General features: G+C 37.9%; 1 protein-coding gene across 1 annotated transcript; it reads right to left on the bottom strand.

The window, feature by feature from the left end:
* Positions 1-14,548: 14,548 nt before the first annotated feature.
* Positions 14,549-17,812, bottom strand: LOC130944968 (auxin-responsive protein IAA9-like). Its single transcript, XM_057873587.1, has 8 exons — positions 17,646-17,812; positions 16,806-16,875; positions 16,167-16,617; positions 15,740-15,966; positions 15,427-15,653; positions 15,186-15,327; positions 15,001-15,062; positions 14,549-14,876 (listed from the first exon to the last, which is right to left on the bottom strand). The coding sequence occupies exons 3-8, from the start codon at positions 16,575-16,577 to the stop codon at positions 14,854-14,856; spliced, it is 1,092 nt and encodes a 363-aa protein (XP_057729570.1). The 5' UTR covers positions 16,578-16,617; positions 16,806-16,875; positions 17,646-17,812; the 3' UTR covers positions 14,549-14,853.
* Positions 17,813-18,046: the final 234 nt, after the last annotated feature.

The raw sequence follows: 18,046 nt of genomic DNA, 5'->3' as shown, positions 1-18,046 counted from the left end.
ACAATTTGGACTAAAAAATTATGACCCGCGAATAAGGCGGACTTAAATGGGCTAGTAATACCTGTTAGGAATACACATTTGATAACAACTCGCATAAATAAAGAATTTTAAAGCTTTCAAATTGCAATACAAAATTTCCATCTAATTTTAGTGTTATATCAACATTTATGTGTAGATGTATAATATATGTTAAAAAAGATACTTAAAAGTGGACGGAATGAGTATTATTAAAAGTATATTACAGAAAATGAAACAATCAATAAATCTTAGTGAATCAGATAAAAATATCAAATAAAAAAAAAGTAGCACTTATATCAAAATTAGAAGAATTGCCATAATCTAAGCCACACACATTTGCTATTTGTTTTTTTTTTTCACACTTTTGGTTGTACTATTTAATGTTTTAATTTTTTGGTCCTGCTATTTGGGTTAATATGTCATAAAGCCCAAATGGCCCATGAAGATCTAAGGCCCAAATCTGAATCATATACATACTTTCTAGTCCTTACACAAATTCTTTAAATTCTAAATCCAATCCCAAAGCCCAAAAATAATATGTAATTGAAGTTATTAAAAAGAGAGTATCTCAAGGGGGTGTGTGAGGGGTGGGTTTGTGTGTTCTATGTTTTATTGACCAAAAGAAAAAAAGTTATTTAATCATTTTGTTAGTTCTATTTTCAATTAAGTATTTATATATTTTTATTTTTTTAATTGAGTTTTTATATCATATCAAATTTTATAATTAAATCTCTACCGTGACAAAAATGTTGGAATTAATGAAATATTCCGATAAACAAAACGAATATGTAACACTTGATTGAATATTCTATTTTGTTTAACAGAATATTCAGTTGACTCTAATATTTTTGTTATAATAGGAATTTAGTTGTAAAATCTAATATGATATAGGGACTCAATTAAAAGAAAAAAAAAATAAACCTAACAGAAAATTCGATAAAACTATAAAGATTGACTGAGTAATTAAACCAAAAAAAAAAAGAAAAACTAGTTAGTTGGTTATCTCATATCCAAAAAAAAACCTTTTTTTTTATAATTTCCAACTTCTACCAATATGTTTAATTGTGTCATACAAGTAATTAAATAAAATAATATTTTTTATATCAAAATAAATATGCAGGGTAAAATATTTATTTGGTATCTGAAGTTCGAGTTAAATTATAATTTTGTTCCTAATATTAGAAACATTTTATTTTTGTCACAATTATATTATCATATTTTTATCTTCTGGTCGAAATTAACATTTTTTCAAAAATTATTCCTTTTCATTATCATCATCATTATTATTATGATATCATTGTCATTGTGAAATCACTGTAATCATTATAATGACTACCATAATTACAACCATAATTACAATGGTTGGTACTATGTAGAAAAAGATGATCATGGAATAAAAGTGTATTTTCAGAAATATATATATATAATTTTGATTAGATGATTAATACGTGATGAAATAAGACTTTTGAAGAAAAAAATTAGGACATTTTAAGAGTCAGAAAAAATTGAGGATTTAATTAAAATGTTGAGAATTAAAATAATATTTCATTCTAAATAAATAATATTTAATATCAAAATAGATAGTGTTCTTGTATGGATACCTGGAGAGAGAGCTCAGTCTCTAGGAGTCAGCGCCGAGCTATTACTTTCGGTGCCGACCTTCAAGTCTTGTGATAATCCGAGCTTTTCTCCAAGAGTGTGTCCAATCGCGTAGAGCTTTGAGTAAGAAACAGGGGGGGGAGTGTACCTGCAAAGGCACTCCGAAGCTTAAGTTAGTATTGAGAATTCAATATATCTTTAAAATAGAAGATCATACTTTTTTATAGGTGATAGTATATAAATCGGTTACGTTCCTGTTTTATTGTCTGTGTTAAAGAGCAATAATAAGGGTAAATGTCAGGTTGGACATTTCACATTTGTGAAGCAGTCCGTTGAGCTGATTTGTAACATCACATTTCAATAAATGATATTGATTGTTGAATAGTGGCTGCAATGCCGAGTTAATGACTGTAGTGCCGATTTAATGACTGTAATGCCGATTTAATGACTGTAATGCCGAACTGTAACGTTGATTTTCTGAGGAATGATGTGAATAATGCCGAGTTATGAATAGTAAAGCCGATTTATGATATTGGATTTATTATGAACGGACCACAGCCCCCAAGCTTGGCCTGGGAGAATGTTTAATGAAGCAGGTTGAGCTTTTAATGATGTGTGAATTGGTTGCTGAACAGTTCGGCGTGTGGTTTAACCTTGTAGCCCCCAGTTCAAGATGCTTTATTGAACAGTTACTGAGGCTAAGCATGCATGATTAGGAAAGAGAAATAATTAAATGAGGGTATTAATGAGTTTGCGTGTTTTCAAGGTGGGTTTTTTGGGTTTGACACGACGGATTTGATGGGAAGGGAAATTTTGGGTTTAAAGTGGGTGAATTTAAAGTTTTGGGAATTCTGAAGGGTTGCATGCTTGCTGTTTTAGTTTCCTCAAGTGTTATCATCCAAACAATGAGTAAAAGAGATGAGTTAGTCTTGGTTATTTTTGGTTTTTCTGTGTAACCGTTGCTTCTTCTTCTCCTTTTCTGCTTTTGATTTTTCAATGGGTTATGAGAAAGAAACGAAAAGGGAGATAGATTGGTCTTATGATCGGGTGAATGATGATGTAAGGGATCGTGTCTCTTTGTTTCTGGATGTTGGTGCTGTGAGTCAGATAGATAAGTTGAAGGTTGTTAGGGCTAATTCTGGGGTTCGATTTGAACTGTTACCCTGTACTGTGGATGATAGGGTTTTTCATAGAGGGGAGGGTTTTGAGCATTTCTTTATGTATAGCTCTGTTTTGGAAGAACTGAGGGTGAGAATCCCTTTCAGTGATTTTGACTGTAAGGTTCCGAGGTAGTTAAACTGTGCGCCTTCACAACTTCACCCCAACGGTTGGGCATTCCTTCGGGCGTTTGAGATTCTGATGGAATTTTTGGAGGAAAATCCGTCAGTGGAGCTGTTCTTCTCACTGTTTCAGGCGAAGGGAGTTTGGAAGGGTGGTTGGGTAAATTTGAACAGCTCTCTCGGTTTTGCTGTGTTCAAGCTATACAAATCATCTTTTAAGAATTTTAAGGAAATGTACCTTAAGGTAAGTAGCTGCGAAGATGACTTTCCGTTTTATGTTGATGAGCATTTGGGGGAAAGATTTCCTCTCTGGTGGTGTTCAGAGCCTCAGAACATTTTGGGTCCTGAATCTATAAGTCCGAAAGATGAGTGCGTGATTGAGTTTTTGACCGAGTTTGTTGATCGGCAAGAATTGATTTCTGTTTATGACCTGCTGCAATGGGAGGAAAATAAGGCTGCTGTAGTAGAATTTTTGGGTAAGATTTTGGATTGTGGATGTTGTATTATGTTTGAGGTTTTTGACCATTTTTTGTGTTTCGTGTTTTTCAGGTGGGAAGTACCCAGGTATATCTGCGGCGAGTTTGAGGTCTCGGGTGAAGAGCAAGGGTTTGGATAAAGAGGTATCCTCGTCCAAAGTAGAGAAGGTTGGTGTAGGCGAGGTTGATCAACCAAAGTGGGGGAGGAGGAAAGTTATTGTTAAGAAGAGAAAGGGTGATGTGGTGGATTTGTCCGATGTTTCTGGTGATGAGAAAGGTGATGTTCCAATGGAAGATCTTCATAGGTTTTGTGAAAACCAGAAAAAGTTGCATGATTTTGTTGAGCGGAGTGAGGGGTCGTCTCTCTGGGGGAAAGATCATCCTTTCATGATTACTGTGGATGAGGTATGCCAGACCCCGTCTGATGTTAGTTTGGCAGAAGAGGTGGGGGATGTGGCAATTGATCAGTATATGCAGGTAATTTTTGTTTTTTGAGGTAAAAAGTGTTATTTGTGTGAATGTTTTGGAAGATTAATGTGTTAATCTTTGATCTTTAGGTGGTGGGTTTGCGACTGGCGAGTTTGGGGCGCAGTCGTGAGAAGATTCATCGGAAGGTGGTTGAAAAGAAAGAGGATCCGTGTTTGAAAGAAGAATTGGCTGTAAAAGTTGCTAAGATTTCTGAACTTGGGGGGAAGTTAGTTGAGGTTGAGAAACATTTGAAAGAGGTGAAAGAGAGCTATGCCAAGGATGTTGAAGAATTAAAGAAGAAAGAAGCTGACTTATCTTCTTTGAGCGCCCGTATGATTGAGGTTACTGCCCAGATGAAGGAGTTGGAGAAGAATAAGCAAGGAGAGATTCTGGATTCCTTCCTTGAAGGTTTTGAGAGGGCTGTTCTTCAGGCCAGGTTTCTGGCTCCCGAGGTTGATTTATCGGCAATAGATCCAGGCAAAATAGTGCAGGATGGTGTTATGGTTGAGGATGATGGTGCTGCGGAGCAAGAAAATGAGAATGTGTAATTTTGGTTTGTTTGTTTGTAGACTTGTTTTGCTCCTGAGTTGAGCTTTTGACTTGTCAATGTGTGGACATTTGTAGTTGGCTTTTGTTATTGTAGCCTATATGTTGCGACTTTTCTGGTAGGGGAAACACTTGCATATTATGATAATATAATGTTATTGCTGTATGATAAGTCGGTTTTATCCGGTTGAGACCAGATTTTTGTGGTAAAAATTTGTTGTAATGGTGAGTCGCCTTTTTTAAAAAAGGTGAGTAGACCGAATTTGGTATGCCGATTATAGGCATGGTAAGAACTGTTATGGTCATTTGGCAATGATTGTTAATTGAGATTCGCCGTTTGTTATGATTATACCATAACGTTGTGAGTTTGACTACAATCGGGTATTTGATTGAGTTGGAAAAATTAAGCATTATTGGGTTCGGAGATAGGTTGCTTATGCTATCTTGAATGGTCGGATTCCGAGTAAGATCGGAATGTTGTCTGATGATAGGATTCCGAGTTAGATCAGGATGTTGTCTGATGAAATGATCGGAATCTGAGTTAGATCGGATTGTTATCTGATGAAATGATCTGATTCCGAGTTAGATCGGATGTTTGTCTGATTAAATGATTGGAATCCGAGTTAGATCGGATTTTGTCTGGTGAAATGATCTGATTCCGAGTTAGATCAGATTTTGTCTGATTATATGATCGGAATCCGAGTTAGATCGGATTTTTTTCTGGTGAAATGATCTGATTCCAAGTTAGATCGGATTTTGTCTGATTATATGATCGGAATCCGAGTTGGATTGGATATAAGTCTGTTTTTGATGATTTTATCTGGATGCTGATTAAAATCGGTTTTGAGTTGTGACAAATTGAAAAGTATAGAATGCAAGTAATATTGACTGGATAAGGGAATTTATTAATGTAAGACCTTTGATTTTAAAGGCCCAGATAGGCTAGCTTCGTTAAAACCTCTCCAAGCAAAACCCTTGTGGGAAAAATTTTGGTAGTAGAAAAAAGAGTACTTGCTTGTCCCTGGTATTAACTGTAATATAACTTCAAGGAAAATAAATTTCAAGTGTTAGGGAGATCTTTACCCTCTAATGTTTGCAGGCGATAAGCTCCATTGCCGATTACTTCTTTGATTCTGTAAGGGCCCTCCCAATTAGCTGCTAGTTTGCCATGTGCTGGGGGTTTCCTAGCTTGTTCTGTTTTTCTGAGTACAAGGTCGTGGACTTGGAAAGATCTAGGTTGAAGTCTTTGGTTATGTCTACAGGCAATGTGCTGTTGCATTGCCAAATGTTTGATTACTGCGGATGATCGGAGTTCTTCAATGAGATCAAGTTCGGTTTGCCGAGCTATGTCTTGTGTAGTTAGGTCGGCCAATTTTGTGCGTAGTGAGGATTGGGAGATCTCCACAGGTATCATTGCGTCTGAACCGTAGACCAAGCGAAAAGGTGTTTCCTTTGTGGTTGAGTGAATTGTTGTATTGTACCCCCATATGATCTCTGGAATAAGCTCTGCCCATAGACTTTTTGCATCGTCCAGTTTCTTCCTTAGAGCGTGTAATATTACTTTATTTGTGGCTTCAGCTAACCCATTTGTTTGTGGGTGTTCTACTGATGAGAAGTGCTGTTTGATTTTTAAGTTCTGCAAAAACGATGTGAATTTTTGATCGGCAAACTGGCGACCATTATCAGTGATAATGTGCCGAGGAATGCCGAATCGACAGATAATGTATTTCCAAATAAAGGAAAGCATTTGTTGTGATGTAATCTTGGCTAGAGGTTGTGCCTCTATCCATTTGGAAAAATAATCAATTGCTACTACAAGGAATTTTACCTGTCCTGCGGCTGTGGGGAAAGGTTCGAGGATATCAATTCCCCATTGGTTGAATGGCCAGCTAACCTCGGAACAGTGTAAGAGTTCGGCTGGGAGATGTGTTATCGGACTGTGTTTTTGGCAATTGTTACAGCCTTTCACTTTTGTGTGACAATCTTGCCTGACAGTTGGCCAGTATAATCCAGCTCTGAGGATTTTTGAATACAGACTTCGGGCTCCGAGGTGTGTTCTATAGATCCCTTCATGTGCCTCAGCAAGTGCAAGCATTACTTCTGTTCTGCAAAGACATCTAAGTAGTGGACGAGAGAATCCTCGTTTATATAGGCAATTATTATAAATTGTGAAAAAGGAGGCTTGTCGGCGGAATTGTCGAGTATTTTCGACGTCGCCTGGCAAGATCCCTGTTTGGAGATACTGTATGTATGGAGATCTCCAGTCTGCTTCCTGTGTCACACTTAAGACATGGCATAGTTCAATGCTCGGCTTAAGTAGTGTTGATTGATAAAGTGAGGATTTATTTGGTTGAGTGCTGGCGAGTTTAGACAGAATGTCGGCTCAGCCATTACTCTCCCTTGGGATGTGGTGTATTTCGTATTTGGGGAATTTTGAAAGGAGATTGTGTACGACACCCAGATATTTTGAGAGCAAAGGGTCCTTTACTTGGTATAGATTATTTACCTGTTGGACGACAAGTAAGGAGTCGCAATATACCTTAAGTTCGGTGATGTTAAGGTCGGCTGCGAGTCTAAGGCCGGCAATTAATGCTTGATACTCACTTTGATTGTTGCTTGCTTTAAATGAGAAGTTGAGGGAATGTTCGATGACATTGCCGTGGCCATCATCAAGTATAATACCTGCGCCACACCCGTGTGGGTTGGATGATCCGTCGACGTATAAAGACCATTCGATGTAATCTTCAGTTATATTGGGTACTGAGAACTCGGCGATAAAGTCGGCCAAAAACTGTGATTTGATGGATGCTCGGCCCTCGTATTTGATATCGAATTTTGACAGCTCTACCGACCATTTTACTAGTCAACCAGCCAGCTCAGGCTTCTGCAGCACTTGTCGCAAAGGTTGATCTGTTCTAACATGGATCTCATGGCTCTAAAAGTATGGCCGGAGTCTTCTGGCTGAGAAGACAAGGGATAGTGCCAGTTTCTCAATGTTCGGATAACGAGGCTCGGCGTTCTGTAAGGTCTTGCTTGTGAAGTAGATTGGGAACTGTTTCTTCTCCCTTTCTGCAACAAGAGCGGAGCTTATAGCCCAGTTAGTGACAGATAAATATAAGAATAATGGCTCCCCTTGTAGGGGTGTGTGTAAAATTGGTGGTTTTGAAAGAGTTTCTTTTAAAGTTGTAAATGCTTGTTCACATTCATCAGTCCATTGGAAAGCTTTTTTTGTTTTTAAAGATTGGAAAAAACATGAAGATTTAGAAGCTAGGCAAGGTAAGAATCTAGAAAGTGCAGCAAGTCTCCCTGTTAACCGCTGGACTTCTTTGATGGTTCGTGGGCTTGTCATGTCTAAAATAGCTCGGCATTTTTCAGGGTTTGCCTCAATACCTCGGCTAGTGAGCATGAAGCCGAGGAATTTACCGATCTGAACCCCGAATGCACACTTTTCAGGCTTTAGCCGCATGTTGTATTTTCTTAGCTGTCCGAAAATTTTTGTGAGGTCCTCAAGGTGATTATTGCCAATCTTTGTCTTGGCGACCATATCGTCAACGTAGACCTCAATGTTCTTGCCGATTTGTTTGGCGAAGACTTTGTCCATTAGACGTTGATATGTTGCACCTGCATTCTTAAGGCCAAATGGCATGACTTTATAACAATAATTTCCATATTCAATAATAAAGGCTGTCTTGTTTTGATCGGATGGATGCATTTGGATCTGGTTATAACCAGAATATGCATCCATAAAGCTGAGTTTCTCAAAACCAGAGGCATTATCAACTAAACAATCAATAGAGGGTAAAGGGTATGAATCTTTGGGGCATGCTTTGTTGAGATCGGTGAAATCAACACACATGCGTCATTTACCGTTATGTTTTTTAACCATGACGACGTTTGCCAGCCATGTTGTGAATCTGATTTCTCGGATGAAGCCCGCGTTGATGAGCTTCTTGGTTTCTTCTAGGGAAGCTTGCTTTCGATCGTGCCCGAGATTTCTCTTTTTCTGTGCTACAGGTCGGATAGATGGATCTAATGCTAACTTGTGTGATATGACGGATGGATCGATGCCTGGCATGTCAGCTGGGGTCCATGCAAACAGGTCGGCATTTTGTTGTAAGAATGCTTGGAACGAAGATTTTTCTTCTGAAGATAATGTTGATCCGACGTATGTAAACTTATCCGTGCTTTCTGTGAAATAGATTTTATCTAGGTCTTCCGTTGGAGTCGGCCTTTCCAGCGTTCCTGCTCTAGGATCAAGGTCGGCTAGCATGTGTTGGTTGTTTGTGTTGCCGATATTGTGGATCTGGGCTTTAGTGTTACAGTGAGGTCTTTTGAGGCTATTGTTGTAGCACTCCCTGGCCTCTTGGGCATCACTATGAATGGTTGCAATTGTGTTGTCCTGCAAAGGGAACTTAACGCAAAGATGAATTGTAGATACTATAGCGCCGAACCTATTTAAGAAAGGTCGGCCAAGTATAATATTATAAGGACTGAAGCAATCAACAACTAAGTATTGAATGTCTGAAGTTTTCGACAAAGGGAACTTACCGAGTGTGGTTTGTAACCACACAGAGCCCATAACCGGGACTCGCTCACCTGAGAATCCTACCAAGTCACCAGTGGAAGGTCGGATGATGTTATCGCTCAGTTTCATTTTCTGGAAGGTCGAATAAAAGAGAACGTCGGTGCTGCTGCCTGGGTCGAGCAACACCTTTTTAATGAGGAGATCTCCGAGCTGTAGGGAGATTACGACTGGATCATCCAGATTTGTTACGCTGTTGTCATGATCGGCTGTCTGGAATGTTATCTGTGGAGATGTAGGTGGCGACTGTTGTTGACTTTGGTCGGCGTTGATGGAAAGGATAGCTCGGTAAGATCTTTTCCTTGCCGAACTTGTGGCTCCTCCACCCGCAAAACCTCCGAAAATACAGTCAAATTGTACGTGTTGGTAGTTCGGAATGATTATTGTTCGGTCGATCTCTGTCTCGGTTATGTTGTGTAGCCGAGCTTTGGTCTCCTGGAGCAGGTGCTCGCCGCTGCATTTGGCCGCTGATGAATTTGTCCAGATGACCTTGACGAGCTAATCGCTCCAGCAGGTCTTTAGCGATGACGTAGTCGTCGGTATTGTGTCCGTGCTTCTGGTGGAAAAAGCAGTATTTTGATCGGTCAATGCCTTTTGAATCTGGGTAATTACCAGCTTTTCGTGGTGGCTTGATTAACTTCAAATTCAAGATCTCCTTGATGATGTCATCGCGCTTGGTGTTGAATTTGGTGTAGGTTTCATATCGTGGGATTGGTTTGAAATTCTTCTTGCTGTCCCGTGGCTTGTCGTCGTCTTTATAGTGAGGATTTTCTATTTTCCGAGCTTGTCGGAGCTCTTTGATGTCAATCTGTCCTTTAGCTTTTTCACAGAATTCGGCCATAGTTTTTGGTTTGGCCACAGCAATAGTTTCCTGGAACTTTCCTGGTCTTAATCCACTTTTTATGGCGTGTAGTTCTACCTCGGGGTGGAGGTCGGGTATGCTTATGGCTATCTTTGTGAAGCGCGTCATGTAGTCCTTGAGGCTTTCGTGCTGGCCTTGCTTGACTGTGTTCAGGTAATCGGAGTCGTGGAGGTAGATGGCGGATCCAGCGAAGTGCTCCTCAAAGGGTTTTAATATGTCTCGGAATCGAGAAATGGAACCTGCAGGCAAAGAACAAAACCAATCAAGTGCAGGACCGTCTAAATAAGATGGAAAACAACGACATAAAACTTTATCAGATGCACCGTTTACTATCATTATGGAGGTGAACTTTTTGATGTATTTCTTCGGATCACCTAACCCATCATAGGGAGTTAGGGTGGTCGGCAGAGTAAACCTTCGGGGCAGTACGAAGTTCATCACCTCCGCCGTGAATGGTCCAGGGGAGCTTTCCTGATCGTCATTTTCGATGTTTTTCTGAGTATCCTCATTATGTTCGGGCCGCTCCCCTTCCTGTCGAGCAGTGTCTGAGACATGTGTTGGTCCTGACTGTTGCTCAGCTTCTTCTGTCCGTTCTTGTCGATCATTGTTTTCGGTTCGAGTGTTATTCAAGTTGGCGATTTGATTTGCCATTCTTTGGCTCTCCTCAGCCACGACTTGCCGCAACTCGGTCACCATCCGAAGCAATTCGGATGGCGAGGGTGGAGGTTGTTCAGCCATGACTTCAAGACGGGAATCTCGAGGCCGATAATATAGAGAGAGAGGTTTATATTCTCGGCCCCACGGTGGGTGCCAATTGTTCTTGTATGGATACCTGGAGAGAGAGCTCAGTCTCTGGGAGTCAGCGCCGAGCTATTACTTTCGGTGCCGACCTTCAAGTCTTGTGATAATCCGAGCTTTTCTCCAAGAGTGTGTCCAATCGCGTAGAGCTTTGAGTAAGAAACAGGGGGGAGTGTACCTGCAAAGGCACTCCGAAGCTTAAATTAGTATTGAGAATTCAATATATCTTTAAAATAGAAGATCATACCTTTTTATAGGTGATAGTATATAAATCGGTTACGTTCCTGTTTTATTGTCTGTGTTAAAGAGCAATAATAAGGGTAAATGTCAGGTTGGACGTTTCACATTTGTGAAGCAGTCCGTTGAGCTGATTTGTAACGTCACATTTCAATAAATGATATTGATTGTTGAATAGTGGTTGCAATGCCGAGTTAATGACTGTAATGCCGATTTAATGACTGTAATGCCGAACTGTAACATTGATTTTCTGAGGAATGATGTGAATAATATCGAGTTATGAATAGTAAAGCCGATTTATAATATTGGATTTATTATGAACGGACCAGATAGTATTGAAAAAATATAAAGCAATAGGCATGTACTAGTAATCATAAAAATATGACCAATGCCAATTATACAGAGTATATAACTTTTTTTAAAATAAAAAGTTAATTTGTTAATATGTGAAAATATGAGTGTTTTTTTTCAATATACAAATATGAGATATTATATTAAGTGCAAGTTACCTAAATAAAATATTTAGAAACCAATATTATCAGAATATAATTTTTGAACATTACAGACGAAAATACAATTTTTATATATTTATATATTTTTTTCTAACAAACGAGAGAGAAAATAACCAACGAGTTATAGCTAAAATGACATAGTCTCTCCATACTTATTTAGAGGTTGCGGATTCGAGTCTTTCTATCTTTGATGAAAAAAAATGAGAGAAAAAATAAAGAGTTGGAAAGGAAAACAAAAAAAATTCCGCATATAAGTTGGTTCCTAAGTATTTTGGCCAATGCAATTATTTGTTGAACCTTGAATCTAAGAGCGAAAATAGGGGATAAAATTAACAGAGTCAATTTTAACATTTAAGCATAGAAACAAAGACGACCATATTGTCACAAAACTTTTAGAAGTTACTTTTTTATTTTTTTCTGATTTTAATTTTTCTGTTTCTTAACTATTTTTAAATTTATTTACAACAATAATATTATAGTAGTTTATTTGTGAACAATTTAAGAGTGGCATGACAAGCTCTCAAATCGACTTCTTCTTGTTGAGGAGAGTCGACTGGAAATTTTGCATTAACTGTAAAATTATCCCGGGAGAGAGTTTGACAACACAACATAGGGTGCTCGTCATGGATTTTTGTGTTAAGCAAAAGTTGAGAAAAAGACATCATACGAAGAACCCAAGGACGAGGTGGTGGCGGATGAAATGTGAGGAACAAAGAAGCTTCCTAAGACGGTAGGAGAAGAGGCAAAGTGGGATGGGAATGGAAGCGCGGAAGAGATGTGGAGGGAGATGACAGAAGTTATTAGAAGAATAGCAAAAGAAAATTTTGGTGAATCTAAAGGAATAGGACCAAGAGACAAGGAGTGCTGGTGGTGGAATGCGAGTATACAAGAAAAGATAAAGATAAAAAGGGAATGCTTTAAAGAGTGGTCTTTATGCCGCAATGCAGATAACTGGAAAAATATAAGGCGGCTAAGAAAGAGACAAAAGTGACTATAAGTGAAGCAAGAACAAGAGCATATGAGAGTCTCTACCAGTCTTTGGACACGAAAGAAGGAGAAAAAGGTATATATAAAATCGCAAAGAGTCGGGAAAGAAGAACGAGATATTTGGATCAGGTTAAGTGCATAAAGGATAAGGATGGAGAGGTGTTGGCTCAAGAGGAGAAGATTAATGAAAGGTGGAAGAGCTACTTCTACGAGTTATTAAATGAGGGACAGAAGACTCTTCCGAGCCTTGGTCGATTATGCTCAAGGGAAGAAGATCAAAACTTTGACTACTATCGAAGGATTCGAGAATTCGAGATAAAAGAGGCTCTAAAGCAGATGAAAAATGGCAGGGCAATAGGACCTGATAATATCCCGATTGAGGTTTGGAAAGGTCTTGGAGAAAAAGGCATCAACTGATTATCCAAGCTTTTTAATGAGATTTTAAGGTTAAAGAAGATGCTTGATGAGTGGAGAAAGAGCACCTTGGTATCTATCTACAAGAATAAGGGGGATATACAAAGTTGCGGAAACTATATAGGGATTAAGCTTATGAGTCATACTATGAAGTTATGGAAAAATGTGATAGAACAGAGGTTGAGAAAAGAGACACAAGTAACAGAGAACCAATTTGGATTTATGCCAGGAAGATCTACTACTGAAGCGATATACCTATTAAAAAGGATGATGGAGAAGTATCGTAGTAATAAAAGGGATCTACATATGGTGTTTATTGATTTGGAAAAAGTGTATGATAGGGTACCAAGGGAGGTCTTATAGAAGGTTTTAGAAAAGAGGAGAGTAAAGATCGCATATATTCGGGCAATTAAAGACGTGTATGATGGGGCCACTAGTGTGAAGACTCAAGGTGATGTGACAGAGAAATTCCCTATTGGTATAAGATTGTACCAGAGATCATCCTTAAGTCCATGCCTTTTCACATTAGTCTTGGAAGTACTCACAGAGCACATCCAAGAGCCTGTGCCATGGTGCATGCTTTTTGCCGATGATATCGTCCTTATGGGAAAGTTAAGGGAAGATCTAAATAAGAAGTTGGAGTTATGGAGAGAAGCTTTAGAAGTGTATGGTCTGCGCATAAGCCGTAACAAGACGGAATATATGGAATGTAAGTTCAGTTTGAGAAGGGAAAACCCCCAATATAGAGGTGAAGATTGGAGAAAATATCCTACGAAACGTTAAAAGTTTTAAGTATCTTGGGTGCATCATACAGGATAATGGAGAGATTGAACAAGATGTAAATCATAGGATCCAAGCAGGTTGGTCAAAATGGCGGAGTGCATTTGGTTTTATATGCGACAAAAAATGCCTCTAAAACTTAAAAGTAAATCTATCGCACTGCTATAAGACCGGCTATGCTGTATGGTACGGAGTGTTGGGCGGCTAAAGAGAAACACGAACATAAGCTGAATGTGGCAGAGATGAAGATGTTGAGATGGATGAGTGGTCATACGCGATTAGATAAAATAAAGAATGAAGATATAAGGGAGAGAGTTGGAGTAGCACCCATTGTGAAAAAGATGGTTGAATCGCGTCTCAGGTGATTTGGACATATGAGAAGAAGACCGATAGAACATCCAGTCAAGAGGGTGAATGAGATGAAAGATGGACAAAGGGCGAAAGACATAGGAAGACCCAAGAAGACCATCCATGAGGTGGTCAAACGAGATCTACATGTAAACGGTCTCTCTGTAGACATGATACATGACAGAGCACAATGACGTCGTTTGATTCATGTAACCGACCTCACTTAGTGGGACAAGGCTTTGTTGTTGTTGTATTTGTGAACAATTTATTATTTTTCTTAATTATTCATATCAAATTCACAATTTCATAAATAAAAATATAAAATTAATTTCTTAAGACAATTTATTATTTTTAAAACGAGCTTCCATAAAACTAGTTATTTTTTAGAAACCAGCTTATTTTTAAACCAATTTAAAACCGATTTATTACTTTACAAAAATGAATGATGAATAAACAAGGTAGAAATTCAGGTGCAGTCGACTTCACGTGAAATTAATAGATGAGAGCCGTTAGATGAAAATTTAGTCAAATCAGTCAAATTATTTAACGGTTTTCAGCTATCAATTTCATATGAAATCGACTGCAGGTGAGTTTCCACCGTAAACAAGTCACATGACACAGAACAATAGAACATGCTGTCATTTTAAATCACAAAAGCACACAAATCAAAATTTACACACTACATATCATATCCTCCTTCAACCACATCGTTAATTAACTCACAAATAGTCAAGTCTTAAGGGGTTATAAGAGTTGAAAATCATATGATAAAAAACGGCTTAGTTAATATATAAAATGCCGTGAAGAACACATCAAACACACAGATAATGAACATTAACACAAATATTAAGATAGCTTAGTATTATAATCTCTCCCTGGCCAAAATGTCTTTGGTTATGATGGATTCTGTTGTTGTTGCCATGTCTAGTTCCTGCTCTTGCTTTTTTCAACATCCCTTGGAGCTGCAAGCTGACACAAAAAGGGTAAACTCGAATAAGATATGCTGGGATTCGAAGCCGAGTACCCATGTTGAATAACATATGCTGGGATTCCCTTGAATCTTATGTTTATAGATAGTTTGAAAAATACTAACCAAGGCCAATTGCTTCTGAACTCTTCATGATCCTCAGCCTTCGGCATGTTTCGATAAACATCCTGCAAAGATAAAGGGTTGAAGTTACTTTGAAGATGAACAAATAATGTAAAATGTAAATTTGTATCTCAGATGAGTTTTCAATGCCTATAAGAAAACAAGTGCATGAAAGAATTAGAACTTACTCCCATGGAACATCACCCACAAGCATCCAATCATTATCTTTGTCTTCATAGGTAAGAACATATTCCGACCCATGAAGAAGATCCTTCAGTTTGGTTTCATTCAGCAACTCCTTTCCCAGAGTCCCATAAGATCCGCATTGACCTGAAATCATACCGAAACAAGCAGTAACTGGATCCAGGCAAACTGACCATAAATTACTTAAAGACTAAGTTTTCTTGCATCAAACGAATTCTTCCTTACTTATAGTAAAACCGCGGAACATCTTCTCTAGAGCAGAACATAGTTCCGGGTATGTAGAGTAATTCTTCAAGTCTACTTTCCTTAAATAGGGAGCACCCTCCAAGCTGACCTTGACAAACAGTGGACCGGACCCCGGTTGTCCATCTACTTCTTCTGTGTTTTTCGAATTAGTTGCCAGTGAATTCTTCCTAAATGACCTTAGGGGAGGCCACCCCACGACCTGAGCCCTGTCGCACGAGGAATATCAGAATTCAGAAATCATTTCCACAGTTATGCTCAAACTTAATGTGATCGGTTCGAGTATTCTACTTACTTGGTAGCTGGTGCACTGCTATTATTATTCGCAGAACCATTAAGACTGGGTCTGGTCTCATTGAAAGCATGAGGCTTCTCGACCCCAACATTTGTAGTCGATACTTCTTTCATTTTGGCTTGTTGAACCCCAAGACTCTCGAGCAGAGAACCAGGTTTTAATCCTAAGTTAGAAGAAGGCCTCGGCGACAGAATTGTATTCGCTTCTGAATTAGATAAAAAATTCCCCTGCATGATAGATCGGCGACTCAGTATCTCGCTTAGCAGTTATCTCACTTCGAGCAGATAAAAAGCTATGATCAGAGCATGTTACAGTCTTACACATACTAAAAACAAGATTTCAACCAAGCAAGTTCTTTTAAGATTACTTTAAGTACCCAAAGATCATAGTTAAAAAGGATATTTCCTCAGACTAAATTGACATTTACCTTCTGGAACCCATTCATTACATCTAAGAATCCTCTTTTGTTACCCAAAACAGCAGCCTTTGCAGGGGAATGATGATGATCATCGGTCGAGGGGCACAGGGGGAAAAGTGGTTTCTCATCAAACTGAGTTGAGCTTCTTAAGCAATGATCAGAATCTCTCTCAGGAGACTGAGATCCCGGGAGACCAAGCCTGAGTTCAGTAGCTTTCAGGTTCAGATTACTTTTATGCTCGTCCGGTAAGGGCGAAACCGAGCTGTCAGCAGAAGAACAACCAGACAATTCCATGTAGTTTCGCACTTTCAACTCGGAGCTCTCGATGCGAGCACATTCCATGGCAGTCGACGAAACCAACAAAGTGACATTGCTTTTGCCCTCCTCCTCCCCCACTATGCTAAATACCGGCAGTGACATCAAAATTCAAACCAAGAAGTTCCCAAATTTTGTGTTTTCCCTATCAAACAACAAAAACAGCATTTGAAATGGTTCATGAAACAAACAGAATCTTGCACCACACTCCACAGCCTTCAAACTTATCAATCAAATAGAGAAAACAATACATTGAAACACAGCTTTCCCACAATATTCATAAGCAACCTCAATGTCATAAATTCCAATAATACATTAAAAATTGAATCATACCTTTGCTCAAATTTTCTTTGCTTTGATCCAAAGAAGCTCCAAATGAACAACAATAGCCAAGTACAAATTCCTAAATTGCAATAAGGCAAAGTTAGGAACTTTATATACCCAATGAAAACAAATAAATATAAGACAAAATTAAAAAGAAAATGAGAATCGCCATTCATTGCTGCAAAGACTCACAGATAGAATGATAGATACACATATTAAGTAATAATTACTTTTCGGTGGAAAAAGTTACAAGACAAAGTTCTAAAAATAACCCAAGGGGAATAAAATTAAAAACATAGTACAAAACAAGCTGTAATAAATAATAATAATAATAATAAATTTAAAAAAATTCACATGAAAATTTATGAGTCAGAGTCTTTCACTCTTGGCTGAGTCATCTTCCATCAAAGCACATTTCAGTAGATAGACGGAAAACAAAAAGCAGATTCTTTTTTCAATTTCATTTTTTGAAAATAAAATAAAATAAAATCATCCTGAAGTGAAGATAACAAACACGGACTCAGTTTGGTTTTGGTCAGAAAATAAAAAGGGAAAGTGAAGAAGAAAAGTTGAAAAAAAAAAACAGAAACTAGTGAGCACTACTTTGTGTTAATAATGCACTGAAAGAAAAAGAAAAAAAAAAGAGTTTTTTGAGAGTTTTCTCATCCATTACTGGAACAAAAATAGGAATTAAGAAAAAGTGGAATAAAGATGCATGTCCCAGTTGAAAGCAAAAAAGGGGAAAAGCAAAGGGACACAGAGAATTGCAGAAGGGTTTCAATGAAAAGTCCATGAAGCAACATAAGAAATTAAAATGAAACAAAAAAAAAACTTAGGAGTTTTACTTACTCGTGTTGAAGAATAATGAGAAGATCAGAAAGAGTGAAGAAGAAGAAGGGTGTTAGGGTAATATTGAAAGAGAGAGTGGAAGAAGAGAGAACTAAGGACCCTCCATTGGGGAATAAAGTTACAAGAGCTTATTTTTGGTGTCTCATGTCAATGAAGAAGCACCATGCATTTAATTAAATAAAAAAACATTCAGAACTTGTTTGAAACCATTTATCATAAGAAAAATAATTCTATTTTTTAATTTTTTTTTTTTTGTTTGAAATTTAATTTTATAATTTAGAATAATTATAATATATTAATAGAATATAATTTAAATTTAAAAAATGTGTGCGTGTATTTAAAAATCAGACTCCTTTTAATCTAATCTATAAATAAAGAAAAAATGAAATTTTGAATTACTA

The sequence above is a fragment of the Arachis stenosperma genome, chromosome 8 (genome assembly GCF_014773155.1).
Source record: "Arachis stenosperma cultivar V10309 chromosome 8, arast.V10309.gnm1.PFL2, whole genome shotgun sequence".
Lineage (NCBI taxonomy): Eukaryota > Viridiplantae > Streptophyta > Magnoliopsida > Fabales > Fabaceae > Arachis > Arachis stenosperma.
The sequence above is the reverse complement of the archived record's forward strand: the minus strand, read 5'-3'. Positions and strand labels throughout refer to the sequence as shown.

What these genes read in the sequence shown, in the direction of transcription:
- LOC130944968 (XM_057873587.1), bottom strand. Translation starts at nt 16,577, where the DNA reads ATGTCACTGCCGGTATTTAGCATAGTGGGGGAGGAGGAGGGCAAAAGC. An exon ending in AGCAGTGCACCAGCTACCAA is followed by an intron (nt 15,654 to 15,739) that starts GTAAGTAGAATA and finishes CTCGTGCGACAG; the next exon opens with GGCTCAGGTCGTGGGGTGGC. An exon ending in GTTCCGCGGTTTTACTATAA is followed by an intron (nt 15,328 to 15,426) that starts GTAAGGAAGAAT and finishes GTATGATTTCAG; the next exon opens with GTCAATGCGGATCTTATGGG.